Here is a 15,688-nt window from a genome sequence, read left to right as displayed (position 1 = left end):
CGCCAGGTGCCTGCTCGCTCCACCTGATACTACGGACTGGCCACCCATCGAGCGCCTTTTCAAGGCAATGAGGCACCGCTTTCTCAGCACACATTGCAGCGCCACCACCGAGGAGGTCAACGATTTCGAGGCGCAGTTTTGTTACGTCGCGTGGCCAAATGATCGGTGTAACACGTCTACCAGGTGGTGGCACTTGCTCGCTTGTTTGCCAGATTGCCTTTTTTTCTTTGCCATACATGCACGTCGCTACCGTCGTCTCGTCGCTGCTGCTCGCGTTTGCCGCCGCTGCGCCGTACCGCAACGTCGCGTACTTTACCGAGTGGTCGCCCGAGACCTTCAATTACAACGTCAACAACCTCGACGGCAGCCGCCTCACGCACATCAACTACGCGTTTGCGACGCCGAATCCCGACGGCAGCCTCCGCTTCGCCAACACGTCCGCGGCCTTTGGCACGGCCGTCGGCGCCGACCTCGGGCCCACGTCTCTCCAAGGCAACTTTGGCCAGCTCTTCGCCTTCAAGCGTGCGAACCGCAAGGTGAAAGTGGCGCTCTCGATCGGCGGCTGGGGCAACGGCGACGCCTTTCCCGCGATTGCTGCGTCGCCCTCGCTTCGCGCCGCCTTCATCACCAACGTCCTCGAGGTGCTCGTCAACCTCGGTCTCGACGGCGTTGACATGGACTGGGAGTACCCAACTGGGGCCACCGAGACGGCTAATTTTACCACGCTCATGCGCGAGATCAAGGCGGCGCTCAACCAGCTGCCGTTCCGCGCCGAGCTTACGTTTGCAGCACCCGGCTTTGAGAGTGACCTGGGGCCGCACCTTGGGACGCTCTGCAGCTTCGTCGACGCCATCTACCTCATGACGTACATACCTCTAGATGATGGAGTTGCATCGAATATGGCAGTAGGTACGACTTTTCCGGGTCGTGGAGCCGCGTGGCCGGGTACTCGGCCAACTTGTACACGGACGCCAAGGCGCCGGGTGACTTTAAGCTCTCGGTCGACGCTGCGGTCCAGTACTATCTCCAGAAAGGCTGTCCTGGTAGCAAGCTCGTCATGGGCCTTCCGCTCTACGGCACGTCGTTTGAAAACACCGCCGGCCTCTACCAGTCGTTTGCGACACCGACGCTCGGCGACAATGGCGCTGCTGGCTCCTGGCGCTACAAGAGCCTTCCGCTGGCCGGCACGACCGAGCAAGTCGACGCGACGACGATGGCTACCTACACGTACAACCCGTCAACAAAGATGCTGATCACGTAATCCTCCCTCTCGCAAACTGATGGACATGTTGTCTGACGCGAGGGTAGGTATGACGGGCCAGCGACAATTGCCGCCAAAATGCAGTACCTCCAAAAGTTCAACCTCGCCGGCGCCATGTTCTGGGAGGCTTCGGGCGACGATGCTGCGCGCTCGGCGCGGTCGCTCATCTCGGCGGTCGTCTCTGGCCTCGGCGCTGGCAACATGGACAACTCCCAAAACAACCTTGCATACCCGACGTCGATTTACTCGAATGTTCGCAACGGCAACCGCCCGACGCTGCAACTCTACACGTCGCGCGGCCTCGCCATCTCGGAGTGGAACGGCAAGCTCTACGCCAACGCGCCCCGGCACAACCTCAACGAGCGCTTTGAATTCGACACGGCAACGTCGCTGCTTAAGTCGCTCAGCGCCAACGCGTGCCTGGATGCTTACCCTGATGCGTCCAAAGCTGCGGGCTATGCGCTGCATACGTGGAGCTGCGACGCATCGAACGGCAACCAGAAATGGAAGATCGACATCCAGAACCACCGACTCGCGCATGCGACGCACCCGAATCTGTGCGTCGACGTCGACCCCAACGACGCGTCGAATGGTGTGCAGGTCTGGCAGTGCCACGCGCTCAACACACTCAACGCCAACCAGTGGATCGGGCTGCCGACCGAGCGCGTCGCGATCGCCAACAAGCAGCGCGTGCTCACGGGCGATGCCGGGGCTGGCACCATCACGTTTGCCGATAGCACCAAGCAGCACTGGATCGTTGATAACGTGCACCAGACGATCGCGCTGGGCACGACCGGTCTCTGCCTCGACGCGTACCAGGGCTGGAACGGCGGCGCCGTCCACCTCTACGCGTGCAGCCAGAGCAACACCAACCAGAAATGGTCGTACGACAGCGCGACGCAGCAGCTGCGCCACGTCAAGTTTCCCGGCTTTTGCCTCGACATGGGCAGCGCGTCTGGAAGCAACCCGCATCTGTGGTCGTGCCACGCTGCCAACAGCCCGTATATTGGCCTCCAGCAGTTTACCTACGCGTCGGTCGACTATACCTTTATGAACTAAGTTCGTCCTCGCATCGTACTAAGTACTGTACCCCCAATAGCAGCCAGTTGGATTCAAGTGCTTTCTTTTATTGTCCTCAACGTCGCCCAGAGGTGTCGAAGACAGGGTACCTGGACAGGTCCGGTTGTGCTGCGCTCGGAGCGTGCCACGTATTTTGGTGCGCTCAGAGCGTGCCACGTATTTCGGGATATTATTGGCGGGTGCTATTTCTGGCGCGAGGGTCATCCATTGTCCATAAAAAGCTCATCAGCATGAGCACGACCGAGGCGTCGCTCTCGACGGGCGACTGGGTCGTTCGAGGCCTTGCGATCACGGGCCTCGTGGCGCTCTCCGCGGTCTTCTCGGGCCTCACGCTCGGACTCATGTCGCTCGACAAGATCGGCCTCGAAGTCGTCATTGGTGCTGGCGAAGACGACGGTGCGACGCCGACAGAGAAGCGCCTCGCCGCCGCTGCGCGCAAGATTGCGCCGATTCGAAGGAACGGCAACCTTCTTCTCACGACGCTCTTGCTTGGGAACGTGTCGGTCAACTCGCTCCTCTCGATCCTTCTCGCCGACCTCACGAGCGGTGCGTCTCACTCCATCTCCCAAGTCTCTCGGGTCATCAATGACGCATTAGGTCTCTTTGGCTTTCTCGTGTCGACCGCGCTCATCGTGCTCGTCGGCGAAGTCATTCCGCAAGCCGCGTGCTCCCGCCACGCGCTCGGTACGTGCTACTTTCATTGAAAATGATGAAGAATTGCAGGAGACAATGGTGGATTGTAGCGATCGGTGCCAAGTCGGTTCCGTTCGTCAAACTCATCATCGCTCTCTTTTACGTGTTGGCGAAACCCGTGAGCGCTGTCTTGGACGCCTTTCTCGGTCAAGAAGTCGGCACGCTCTTCACGAAGCGAGAGGTGCGTCCGTAGAGTCCGCCGTCTCACTTGACCTCGAGCGGCGACCGTGTAGCTGTGGAAGATGCTCGACATCCACGTCAAGCGCGACTTGATTGACGACGACGAGAGCTGGATCATGTACGGCGCGCTGCACTACAAGAGCCAGCCCGTGAGCGCGATCATGACCCGCATGCACGACGTGTACATGCTGCCATCGACCGCGCTCCTCGACCGAAGTACGCTGCGGGACATTTACGCCAAGGGCTTCAGCCGCGTGCCTGTGTACGGCCGCACGCGCAACGACGTGCTCGGGCTGCTTTTCATCAAGGACCTCGTGTTTGTGGATCCCAACGTACGTTCTCTCTGTACAATGACACTTTTGTACACGAATATTGCGATACTAGGAACCGATTTCAGTGCTACATTTTGTGCATATTTTTGGCCGCGGCATCCATCGCGTCTGGCCCGATACGAACCTCGGCGACCTCCTCAAGGCCTTCAAGATGGGCCACTCGCGCCTCGCGTTAGTGCAGGAGGTCAACAATGCGGGCGACGGCGACCCGTTCCTGGAAGCGGTCGGCGTTGTCTCGCTCGAGGACGTGATTGAAGAGATCTTGCAAGACACCTTTCGCAGCGAAGGCGATGTCAGCGGTACCGGATGTTGTCCAACAACCAAATGACATTCTTTTCCATGTCTAGACGGACGCAACAAGACCATGGCCTGCCGCGACGTCGATCCTTCCGCGATCCGGCGACTGCGCGTCGGCTCGTCCGACGACATCCTCGATGACGACGATGACGACATGTACTTGACGTTGGAGGAAGCCAAGGACTTGGCGACGCATCTCGTGGCCAACCAGCCAGTCTTCCAGCTACGGAAATCTGGAGGTGCGATCTGCAATCTGAGTTTGGGACGGCGCCAGATGTAATCATCTTTGCATGAATACTAGGCGACGCATTGACCATTGACGATGTGAGCAGTCTCCTGATGAAGTGCCATCTGGTCGAATATGGCCGCGAGACGGCGCTCGGTGCTCGCATATACTCGCCGTCGCAGGTCGCCAACCACTGCGTTGTTGTGATGGAGGGCTGTGTCAAGGTCACAACCGGTCGCCACGGTGCGATTGCCTGCTCGTACTACGGTGGTGATGTGACAAACACATGTAGGACTGGCGAGTGAAATGGACGTCTGGTCGGTCCTCGGCGCCGAGAGCCTTGTCGTACCGGCCAACACACACGTGCCTGACTTTACTGCCGTCGTGCCGAGTCGGTGTGGGAAGATTCTCTGCCTGCAGATCACCCACGTCGACTTTCAGCACATGCTGCACCCGAACGTGAGCTTGCACCCGCGTCTCGTCAAGGCGGCGGCGACCCCCCGGGTGCGGTCCAAACGCTTTGCGTTGCCCAAGCACACGGCCCAAATCCATCCGATGACCGCCCAACTCGAATTCGTGGCCCCCATCGATTCGAGCAACGAAGTCAAGAGGAGCCTTCTCCAGGCCGACAGCATGGACGAGATGCAAACAGCGTTCGAGTGAGGGACTGTTCTTTCTTTTTACAAACTGCTTGCACAACTTGGCGCTGGAAATATTGCGCTGTTGTTGGTATAAAACAAATGGACGTGGGTGGCGGGCGAAATGACGTGGCAAGCGCGCAGCGTAGAGCCGGTGCAACTTGAAGTTGGAGATTCACGAGATCAGAAGATTCGAGGGAGCCGCAACCTCGGACTGTGGATCCTAGGTACATGCCGCGTGGGAGCAGTCAGTGCGCATGCTTCCTGAATGCTGTAACATGGGCACGCGAGCTCGATTCGTCGTCTACAGCGCTCCAGTATCTCGATCGTTGTATAATACTGTATTATACAACGATCGAGATGAAAGACTGTATTATCAATACAGTCTTTTGATGGTCCAGAGCACGCTGCGTCCCATGCACACCTATCCTCTTCGTTTGCAGTAGTATCAGCCACCGCCACGTGCTGACGACCACGATGTGCTCCGAAGTCCCCCACTACTGCATCTGCTCACCAAGTACACGTACAAAAGTGCAGTCGTCTCGCTTCGGCCTCGGATTTGATGTCGCGATGGTATCTGTGTCGTCCGTCGTGCGACGCGGCAGCCGTCGCATGGACCTTGCGGCTCTAATTCCAGCACTCGCTGCGTCCTACTGTGGGCAGCGAGTGCAAGCTGGTCGCACTTCAATGGCGGTCACGACGCGACAGGAAAATGACACAACCGGGGGTGCTTCGAAATACAGTGACAAAACCAGGTACATCAAGGAAACAACATGCCCCACGTTCGCACAACAGGTCTTCGGGTGGCGAGCCCATTCTCGCCACGGTTGTAAAGGCAACTCACGTCAAGCGTCCGTGCGACGCGCTCTCGTCTTTATCTCGGTGCAACAGGAAAAGCAACATAATAATGCGAAGTTTACGCGGAATTGTCGAGACTCCCTCGGTTTAAGGACTCTTCCATGCTTTCGGAACGGCCCAGGTGTTCCGCCAGAAAGTGCCATTTTGCATTTTGCCTGTCGATGGACACCGCGTCGAAATGCGCCGATAGCAGCAGCAGCAGTGACTGGAGCGACCTCGAGTGGACGCTGCGCATCGGCTCGATCGTGCTCCTCACGGTCCTCGCCGCGCTCTTCGCCGGCCTTACGCTCGGCTACATGTCGCTCGACAACAACGGGCTCCAGATCGTCATTGATGCCGGCGACGACCCGGACGCGACGCCCGAAGAGAAGAAGAACGCTGCGTACGCGCGTAAGATTGCGCCGATCCGCAAGGACGGCCACCTCCTTTTGACCACGATGCTCTACGGCAACGTCGGCATCAACTCGATCATGGCCATCGCCATGGCCGACATGACCAACGGTACGTCCTTCTCCTTCGAGCCAGAACTGAGACGCATCGATAGGACTCGTTGGGTTCCTCGTGACGACGGTGATCCTTGTCATCTTTGGCGAGCTCATTCCGCAAGCCCTCTGCTCGCGCCATCCGCTGTGTACGCTTTTCCCAGTACGATGGACGAAGGCGTATGATCTTATTGGTAGCCATTGGCGGCAAGTCGGTCCCGATCGTCAAGTTTTCATGGCGATCTTCTACATTGCAGCGCGGCCCGTCGCGTCGATCCTCGACTACTGCCTCGGCCACGAGATTGGCGCCGTCTACTCGCGCACCGAGGTTCGTTTGCTTCATTCTATCAATGTGTCGAGTTGATTTTCTTATTTGCGTAGATGTCCAAGATGCTCGAGATCCACGTCAAGCAAAAGATGCTCGATGCGGACGAGACCGACATCATGAAAGGTACAAGAGCTTGGCTATGCGTACGTAGCTCAAGTATGACGGCAGGGGCCATGTACTTTAAGCGCAAGGCCGTCGCGTCCGTCATGACGCCAATCGACCGCGTCTACATGCTGCCCGTGACCACGATCCTCGATCTGGAGACGATCAAGAGGATCTACCACACGGGCTACAGCCGCATTCCAGTCTACGGGAAGGACCGCAACGACATTGTCGGCCTCATCTTTGTCAAGGATCTCATTTTCGCCGACCCGGACGTACGTATTAGTCCCGTGGCGTCAGATGACAAGTTGTGCACACTAGGAACAAACGACGCTCCTCAACTTTGTCCATGTCTTTGGCCGCGGCGTGCATCGCGTGTGGCCCGACTCGACGCTCGGCGAAGTCATGCAGGCGTTCAAGGCCGGCCGGACGCACCTCGCGCTCGTCCATGACGTCAACAACGACGGGCCGGTACGTCATGTGACCTTCTGCGCCAGAGCGTCGTCTGATCGTACGACTTGTAGGGCGACCCGTTCTACGAGACGAAAGGTGTCGTGACGCTGGAAGACATTGTCGAAGAGATCCTCCAAGACAAGATTTACGACGAGAGCGACGAGATCGGTACGCTAGAGAAACACAAAAACGGATGGAGAATGTGTCTATAGACCCCGAGACACACCGCAAGAACCGGCTCTCGCACCGCAGCTACGACCCGGGCATGTCGCACCTCTTGGAGGGCAAGCAAGACGTCAAGTACCTCGCGCGTCCCGAGGTAAGTCAATGATTTCGCTAATGACATGTCTCAGGATGACATGTAGGCGGAAGCCCTCGCCAAGCACCTCGTGGCCAACGACCCGGTCTTCTCGACCGTCGACAACAACAGTACGTGTCGTCGCTCGTCCATGGGATCGCTCACGCGCCGGCGCAGATACGCCATTGAGCGAGTCGCATTTGGCGTCGCTCATTCTGACCAAGTGCCCCGTCCTCGAGTTTCACACGTCGGACGCGCCTCATGCTGACCTCTTTGTCGAGCACAAGGTCACCAACCACGCGCTCATTGTCCTTCACGGCCACGTGCGCGTCACCTCCAGTACGCTCGACATGATCCACCTTGTCTCAGTCGGTGGTTGTGTAGACAGCGGCGTGCACAGCCACGCGGGTCTCTGGTCGGTGCACGGCGCCAACGCGCTCTTGGTGCCTGACGGCTCGTACGAGTCGGACGTGACGGTCGAGGTGCCGTCGGACGTCTACGTGCGCTGCCTGCGCATCTCGCACTTTGACTTCCAAGCGACCTTGTACCCGATGCAGATTGCGAGCGATCCCAGCGTCCTCCAACAGCGCCGCGTCGAAATCAAGAAATCGCGGGCCAACGACGACCTCGAAATGGCGCTGCCAGCGGTGTTCGAGGGGTTTGCGACCGACGTCCCGACGCCGACTGCTCCGTACACGCTCACGACCAAGGACTTTTAACCGCCCTCGCGATGGATGCCAACGATCGACATTTTGAATGCATCATGCATCATGAGTCGAGTCTTACGTACTATTCTCGACCAATGGAAGTGTATATATAACGCAGCATGACGCACGTTCATCAGCTGAGCTACCCTTGTCACGTCCACGACACTGAGTTGCAGGCTTGTCAGCATGCGTCGACATTCAAGTCACTTCGGAGACACAACAAAATTTTAAAGTCAAAAGAGAAGCTGGCGCTTCTGTGGGTTGGTCTGCGACACCTTGTGCCCTAACCCTCCTTGTCGTTGGAGGCGGGCTTTGAGCATCTCGAGCACGTACGGGATGCCCTTGTGCTGCTTGCGCCGGGACCGGCGATGACTGCGCTTTGGCCCCGCCACCCAGGCAAGTGCGTGCACGAGGCCGTTGGTTTTACAGAAATGCGTCACGCGCCACTGCAGCACATGACCGGCATCGCAGCGACAATGGACCGGTAGCGACTGCGGTACACCCAGCGTAGCACGAGCGCCTTGAAGAGTCCCCACCGAGGCAACGCAGCGTTGAGCTGCACCCGCCGCTTGGCCGCGACAGCAGCGGGCACTTGATCCAGCACGGGCTGCAGCGCCCGGCCAAAGCACACTCTGCGAAATGCCACCACCAGCTGCTCCAACGCGCGTCGGCGCGGCCGCGAAGTGCGCAAGACTTCGCGGATCCGCGCATGGCGGGCGTGCGCGACGGCACTGAGGATGGACGGAACGACCGTTGTCGAGAAGACGCGGCGAAGGTGCTCTTGGCGCCAGCCATGGACGAGTGCGGGAAGGCGTCCGAGCACGCTCCGGGAGTAGCGCCGGCGGTAGACGTACTGCAGTAGTGTCTGCCGCGCCGGCCATGTCGCTGGCTGCGCGAGACGGAGCTGAATGCGAGCTACTTTGGCCGCGAGAACACGGGCCGTCATCTGCGGTAGCACGACGTCGACCATGCGCCGACGGTGCACGCACCGACGCAAGAACGCGAGAACGCGCGAAAAGCTGGCGATGGTGGACGGCGTAAGCAGCATGCGACGGCGCAGTGCGTCGACCTCGTCGAGCCAGTTGGACGAGGTGCCGCAAAAGCACAGTATCGAGTCGCAGCCATCGCCTTTGACAAGGTACAAAAAGCAGTGGGGGCACTGCGCCATGTCGACGATCGTCGCGGCGTTCTCACGACACGAGACGCCCTTGTGGTGGCCCGCGGTCTTGCAGAGAAAGCACACGGGGTGGTGGCAGCACGACGTGACGCTGAACGGGTCCTTTTGTCGCCACGCGAGGAAGAGGCAGGCGCGCCGCTGCGGGTCAAAGATGCGCGCGAGAAGCGCCGGCAGCAACACGTCGAGGGACAATGCATCTTGCGCTTGAACGAGAGCGAAAAAGGCCGGCGCCGAGAGGCGGTAGCTGCAATAGGCCAATAACGGCAGAACGAACGGTTGCAACGTGCTCGGGAAGAGCGCCACGAGCTGCTGCTCGGACGCGACTGTGGCCAAGTGCTCGATCGTCTCGTCGTGGACGTCGGGCAAAAGCACGTAGGTATCGTCGCAGATCGGGCACCGAATCTCGCAAGACGCCTCGACCGCGTCGCGGATCGACGCGACGGCGTCCGGGCCCACGCTATCGAGCACGCGCAAGAGGTTCATCGGCACAACGCAGATCGGGCATTTGAGCGTCGAGACGACGCCGTGGAGGATCGACGCGATATGGACCTCCGTGTACCGCTGGAAGCACGCGGCGCAGAGCATGCCCGGGCACGTCTCGGAACACAGCTTGCGCAGCATGGGCCCTTGGATCGCATCGAGGCAGATGGCGCAAGTCGTCGGGAAGACGTCCATGGAGGGCGCGCCCGGCTTGGCCGACGGAAGCGTCGATGGCACAAGTGCCAGCACCGCGCTGCCCGCGGGAGCCATCCTTCGGCTCTTCCGCTTGCTGGAAAATGGAAAAGATCCGCTGGGACCAGGACCATCACTCGCTTGACATATCCGGATTATCATCCGGTTCACACCAACCGGCAACACGAGCTCGCGAGCCGGACGACAAGAGGGCTCCTGCTTGCTAAAGGCTGTCTCGCCATCGAGGCGACGCGGTCTCCATGCGCATAGTGTCGAGTGCCACCCGCCTCTACTGCGTCCATGCTCTACATATGGTTCCTAGCGCTTGCTTCCTTTCTAACCGTGACCCCGACCCCTAAGACAGCACAGGTTGATAGCTTTGGACCAGCTCAGTCATATCGACATCCGAGGATCCATTTCATGAGCTCAAATGTGGCCGAGCTGCGAGCTACACGGATGCGAACGCGATGCGGACTTCCTCTTCCTTGACGTCCTTGGAGGCAGCGAGGATCGACTCGCGCCGGCGCTTCTCGAGCGTGGCCGGTGTTCGGTTGAGCACCATCGCGTGCAAGTGCGCTTGGAACTCGACGCGCGCGAGCTTGAGGCAGCGCGCATATTCGGTCTCGACGGTGGCCGTCACATCACTGACGTACGCACCTTCGGCGAGCACGAGGCTGTTGGCGCCAAGAACGCCCCAGAGTCCAAGCGTCTCTAGGAGCACGAGACCGTTGTAACCCCCACCACGGTGATGTAGACGACGCTCCAACCTGTGGCACTCGCACCCGCAGCTTGCAAGCGACCGTCCAAGACGACGAGGCAGTGCGTCAGATTGCTTCCGAGCGTGACCACCGTGTCCCCGCGCGTGTGGTACTCGACGATGGGGCTCTTCTCCAAGAGCGCGGATAGCCGCCTCGGCGTCATGGGTTGGCCGGTGGCATCGGGCAGGGCAAACACGGCGTGCTTGGCTGCCAAGTGCTGGGCGAGCGCCATGGCCTGAATTTCGCACATTTTACTGGTACAGGGTTCGATTCCGTTGTTTACCTCGGCCGCGTTGATGAATTTGGTCGAGGCTGCCTGCATCTCGTAGCGGACGCTCGTGTCGAAGCTCGGCCGGTTCAGCATGCGGTTGCGGCGCGCAATGTCTGCATCTTCATTTGTCGCTTCAGCTCCATATTCGAAAGGCTAAGGAGCCGTACCCACAACATCGTTTTCGTCATAAATGTCGTCTTGCAGAATCTCTTCAACGATATCTTCCAGTGTGACCACGCCTTTGGTCTCGTAGTACGGGTCGCCCTAGCATGCCATTCGCGTTATTACAATATCTCTCTTGTAGCAGCATCCACGAGCCTACAGGTCCGTCGTTGTTGACGGCGTGGACAACGGCCAAGTGCGTGCGCCCCATCTTGAAGGCGCGGAGGACGTCGGCGAGCGGCGACTCGGGCCACACGCGGTGTACGGTGCGGCCAAAAATGTGCACGAAATGCAGCAGTGGCGTCGCCTCCTATTACAATGTTCGGTCCACAGCGAGTCATTTCTAGATATAGACTATACCACCGGGTCGACAAAAATCAGATCTTTGACGAGGACGACGCCGATGATGTCGTTGATGTCGCGGGTCCAGACTGGAATGCGGCTAAAGCCCGACTGGTACATCTCTTCGAGCACATCGCGCGTGAGGAGCGTGGACGACGACAGGGTGTAGACCGATGCGATCGGCGTCATCACTCGTGCGACCGGCGTCGCCTTGTACTGCAGAGCGCCCTTCATGATGTTGATCTCGTCGACATCCAGCATCTTTTGTTTGAGATGGATCTCGAGCATCTTGGTGAGCTAGATGGAGACGTGAGGATGCAACGCAGCAGTATATGCATAACTCGGAAGCGTTGTGTACCTCGCATTTCGTAAAGTAATTGCCCATGTCTTTTCCAACGAGCCAGTCGAGGGCGAGCGCAATGGGCTTGGCGAAAACGTAGAAGAGCGCAATGATGACGCGGACCACGGGCAGCGTCTTGGCGCCGATGGCTACCGAGAGGTCATGTCGACGAATGTCGAGATGGAAGATTGCTCGTACCGAGCGGGTGCTTGGAGCAAAAGGCTTGTGGAATGAGCTCGCCAAAGATGACGAGCACGACCGTCGTGACGAGAAAGCCAAGCAGCCCTAGTGCGCATTCTAAGCATGGCAGGATCAGAGCTCAAGATACCGGAGGTCATGTCGGCCATGACGATGGCCATGATCGAGTTGACGGCCACGTTCCCAAAGAGCAGCGTCGTCAGCAGGAGGTGGCCGTCGTTGCGCACCGGCTGGATGCGGCGCGCGTACGTAGCGTTCTTCTTCTCTTCCGGTGTCGCAAGCTTGTCGTCGCCAGTCGCAATCACAATGTCAAGGCCGACCTTGTCGAGCGACATGAGGCCGAGCGTGAGGCCCGAGAAGGTCGCCGCGAGCACGACGAGGAGCACGATGCCGCCGATGCGCAGTGCCCACTCGGCGTCGGTCCACGCCACGCTGCTGCTCACGTTGCTGCTCACGTCGCCATGGCCCGTCATATCTTTCTGCACGAAACCGATGGGCAGTCCACCAGCTAAAAGCACTCAACTCGAAACAACTTAATCGCAGTATGCGGCAGTTACCATCGGCGTCCACAGACAACAATTCACACCTCCCATTCGCTATCGCCAACCACGATGTGCATTTACAAGCGTGGCGCATACGACGCGCCTTGCAGGAGCCTATTGTCCTATGTCGTCTATCCACGAGAGCACGCTGCGCCAACAAAACCGCGCAGTCCGACACGTGGCACAATGGTCGAAACGGCTCGAACCGAGTGGGCTAAAATCACCCAATTTGAACTTGACCAACTCAACTCTGAAAGCAATCGTCGGTAGCTCCAACGCTCCATCTCCGACGCATCGCTACGACGCATTTATGCACAGTCCGTAGGACAGGAAAATCTACGGTAGCAGAAAGTCCATGTAGTATTAATACCGTAGGCGACATCGGCGTGTCCACACCTGCCACGTGGTGCGTTGAAAAGTTTGGCAAGCCGCCCTGTTGTCTGGATCTCTACGTCTACTACAATTTGACGGATAGGACAGTGGTGCCGCAGCAAGTCCATCGACAACCTCTGCGACCTGTCTGGTCCTAGCACTTGAGTGCTCTAGTCGTACCGTAGTTAGCTGAAGGCGTACGAGTAGTTGTCATCGTGGCTGTCACAGCGATCTCAAACGATGTCGTCATTGGCGCCAGTATGCACTTTGAGAGGTTTATCCGGCGTCCGGATAATGGAGGGCCAGAGCGACAGCTTAGTTGCAAACTGCCAGAGTCGTCGTCACTAGTCGGACCATGGTCATGCGTCGGTCCTTGGTGAGCCTCGCGCTTCTGCTGACGAGCAGCCTCGTCGACGCCGCCTTCTACGTGCCCGGCGTGGCCCCCGAGAGCTGGGAGGAGGGCGCGGCCCTGCCACTGAACGTCAACAAGATCACGTCGGTCAAGACGCTCGTGCCGTACGAGTACTACTACCTGCCGTTCTGCGCGCCGAGCGCGCCGGAAGAGCAGCAAGAGAACCTTGGCGAAATCATGTCGGGCGACGCCATTATGAACTCGATGTACAGCCTGCACATGCACAAGGACGTGCGCTGCCAGATCCTTTGCAAGCCGATGCACTACACGGCCGAAGAGACGCAGCGCTTCATCGACATGATTGAAGACGAGTACTACGTGCAGTGGATCCTCGACAACCTCCCGGTGCTCTACCAAGACACGAGCTACGGCGAGGCGGCCGCACCGGTCAACAAGGACCCGAACGCGCCGCTCTCGGCTGCCTACAAGCGCGGCTTCCCGCTCGGCGACATTGACGCCCAAGGCCGCTACTTCATTTACAACCACGTGCGCATCGTCGTCTTGACGCACCCGGACCCGTACGCCGAGCCCGCGACGCCCAAGTGGCGCGTCGTCGGGTTCGAGGTCGTGCCCACGTCCATCAACCACCTCTTCAAGGGCTCGCCGTCGAGCGGCGAAGAGCTCACGTCGGTGCGTCTCTCGTCGTCGCATCACCCAATGTTTCATGTTTCCGTGCCATAGGACACGTGTGGCAAGTTTGTCGACATTGCCGAGGTCAGCGAGGGCCACCACGCGTACCTCGAGCCCAACTCGCCGTCGACGGTGCTCTACACGTACGACGTGCAGTACGTCAAGTCGGACATTACATGGGAGCAGCGCTGGGACCGCATCCTCTCGAGCCGTGCGTCGAACGACCAGATCCACTGGTTTTCGATCATCAACTCGCTCATGATTGTGCTCTTCCTCACGGGCATGATCGCCATGATCATGCTCCGGACGCTCCACCGCGATATCGCGCGCTACAACGAAGTCCAGACGTCGGAAGAAGCCGCGGAAGAAAGCGGCTGGAAGCTCGTGCACGCCGATGTGTTTCGCCCGCCGTCGTACTCGCCGATGCTCTTCTCCGTGTTTGTCGGGACAGGCGTCCAGGTCTGCTGCATGTCGGCGGCCACGATGGTGATTGCGCTCCTCGGCCTCCTCTCGCCCGCCAACCGCGGGTCGCTCCTCACGACGCTCCTGCTGCTGTTTGTGTTTATGGGCTCGTTTGCCGGCTACCATAGCTCGCGCACGTACAAGATGTTTCACGGCAAGGACTGGAAGCGCACGATGGTCTCGACCGCCGTCTTTTACCCGGGCTGCCTCTTTCTGGTGTTTTTCCTGCTGAACCTCGTGCTCTGGGCCAAGGCGTCGTCGCAGGCCGTGCCCTTTGGCACGCTCTTCGCGCTCCTCGTGCTCTGGTTTGGCATTTCCGTGCCACTTGTCTGCCTCGGATCGTACTTTGGCTTTAAGCGCCCGGCGATCGAGCACCCGGTCAAGACCAACCAGATTGCGCGCCAGATCCCGGAACAAGTCTGGTACCTCTCGACGCCGTTTGCGATCATCGTCGGCGGCATCCTCCCGTTTGGCGCGGTCTTTATCGAGCTCTTCTTCATCATGTCGGCGCTCTGGCTCCACCAGATCTACTACGTCTTTGGCTTCCTCTTCCTCGTGCTGCTCATCCTCGTCGCGACGTGCGCCGAAGTGACGATCGTCATGTGCTACTTCCAGCTCTGCGCCGAGGACTACCACTGGTGGTGGCGCTCGTTCCTCACGTCGGGCAGCGCGGCCTTGTACCTCTTCTTGTACTCGTTCCTGTACTTCTTCTCGAAGCTCAACATCACCGCGTTCGTCTCGGGCCTGCTCTACTTTGGCTACATGGGCATGATCTCGCTCACGTTCTTCTTCCTCACGGGCACCATCGGGTACTTTGCCTGCTTTTGGTTTATCCGCAAGATCTACTCGTCCATCAAGATTGACTAGAAAGGTTGGACGAGATAAGCGTTCTGCAGTAAAACAACCGTGTACAGACACCACCCATGCCGTGTCGACTTGTCTCGAAGCGCGCTGCGAAGCATCGCTTGGAGGAGTGGCATTGAGGGTATCGAGCCAGACATCGAACGCTGCGCCCGGTGGTTTGAGGCGCAACGCATACGAGCAGAAAGATCGGCTCACTGTCGCCGTGAGTCCAGGTCGCTTGCCCCATCCACCACGACCACGCGCAGTTACGACCCACTTCAACAACAACGACCACGCGCAGTTGACTACATCTTGGTATGACAGGTTGCCGGAAGCAGTGTTTCAACCTGGTTCGATCAATACCCGAGTTGATAGTAGCATTGGGTTTTCAATCTGTGTCACTAGCTGCTGCGGAAGACGATTCTGCTTGCTGACGAGAAGGGCTCGCGAGAATATTGTCATATTTGATGTTGCTGTTTTGGTACAATGCAACGTCACGCCGTCGACGTCGCGGCCCTGTTGGAAAATCATACGCTGGCAAACCCAATGCGAGACGAAGGATCGTCGTGGCG

General features: G+C 58.9%; 6 protein-coding genes across 6 annotated transcripts; 4 read left to right on the top strand and 2 right to left on the bottom strand.

Annotated features, from left to right (window-relative positions):
- Positions 1-236: 236 nt before the first annotated feature.
- Positions 237-2,320, top strand: SPRG_11965 (hypothetical protein; the record flags this gene model as incomplete). Its single annotated transcript, XM_012350840.1, has 3 exons — positions 237-865; positions 910-1,257; positions 1,309-2,320. The coding sequence occupies 3 exons, from the start codon at positions 237-239 to the stop codon at positions 2,318-2,320; spliced, it is 1,989 nt and encodes a 662-aa protein (XP_012206230.1).
- Positions 2,321-2,556: 236 nt separating this feature from the next.
- On the top strand, positions 2,557-4,766 carry SPRG_21068 (hypothetical protein). Its single transcript, XM_012350854.1, has 8 exons — positions 2,557-2,887; positions 2,939-3,025; positions 3,085-3,215; positions 3,268-3,546; positions 3,599-3,845; positions 3,894-4,082; positions 4,145-4,312; positions 4,362-4,766. The coding sequence occupies exons 1-8, from the start codon at positions 2,572-2,574 to the stop codon at positions 4,730-4,732; spliced, it is 1,788 nt and encodes a 595-aa protein (XP_012206244.1). The 5' UTR covers positions 2,557-2,571; the 3' UTR covers positions 4,733-4,766.
- Positions 4,767-5,726: 960 nt separating this feature from the next.
- Positions 5,727-7,947, top strand: SPRG_11962 (hypothetical protein; the record flags this gene model as incomplete). The annotated part of the gene is made up of 11 exons (XM_012350839.1): positions 5,727-6,066; positions 6,110-6,194; positions 6,246-6,375; positions 6,429-6,498; positions 6,544-6,752; positions 6,799-6,948; positions 7,002-7,098; positions 7,143-7,249; positions 7,296-7,359; positions 7,406-7,567; positions 7,613-7,947. The coding sequence occupies 11 exons, from the start codon at positions 5,727-5,729 to the stop codon at positions 7,945-7,947; spliced, it is 1,749 nt and encodes a 582-aa protein (XP_012206229.1).
- Positions 7,948-8,349: 402 nt separating this feature from the next.
- On the bottom strand, positions 8,350-9,885 carry SPRG_11961 (hypothetical protein). Its single transcript, XM_012350838.1, has one exon. The coding sequence runs from the start codon at positions 9,860-9,862 to the stop codon at positions 8,372-8,374; it is 1,491 nt and encodes a 496-aa protein (XP_012206228.1). The 5' UTR covers positions 9,863-9,885; the 3' UTR covers positions 8,350-8,371.
- Positions 9,886-10,182: 297 nt separating this feature from the next.
- Positions 10,183-12,331, bottom strand: SPRG_11960 (hypothetical protein). The gene is made up of 9 exons (XM_012350837.1): positions 11,986-12,331; positions 11,856-11,942; positions 11,676-11,806; positions 11,336-11,614; positions 11,136-11,285; positions 10,981-11,077; positions 10,826-10,932; positions 10,552-10,777; positions 10,183-10,495 (listed from the first exon to the last, which is right to left on the bottom strand). Exons 1-9 carry the CDS (start codon positions 12,326-12,328, stop codon positions 10,233-10,235), a joined length of 1,683 nt encoding a protein of 560 aa, XP_012206227.1. The 5' UTR covers positions 12,329-12,331; the 3' UTR covers positions 10,183-10,232.
- A 756-nt stretch (positions 12,332-13,087) lies between these two features.
- Positions 13,088-15,193, top strand: SPRG_11959 (hypothetical protein). The gene is made up of 2 exons (XM_012350836.1): positions 13,088-13,811; positions 13,863-15,193. The coding sequence occupies exons 1-2, from the start codon at positions 13,125-13,127 to the stop codon at positions 15,138-15,140; spliced, it is 1,965 nt and encodes a 654-aa protein (XP_012206226.1). The 5' UTR covers positions 13,088-13,124; the 3' UTR covers positions 15,141-15,193.
- The last annotated feature ends 495 nt before the right edge of the window (positions 15,194-15,688 follow it).

Source organism: Saprolegnia parasitica (genome assembly GCF_000151545.1).
Source record: "Saprolegnia parasitica CBS 223.65 unplaced genomic scaffold supercont2.70, whole genome shotgun sequence".
NCBI lineage: Eukaryota > Oomycota > Saprolegniomycetes > Saprolegniales > Saprolegniaceae > Saprolegnia > Saprolegnia parasitica.
The sequence above is the reverse complement of the archived record's forward strand: the minus strand, read 5'-3'. Positions and strand labels throughout refer to the sequence as shown.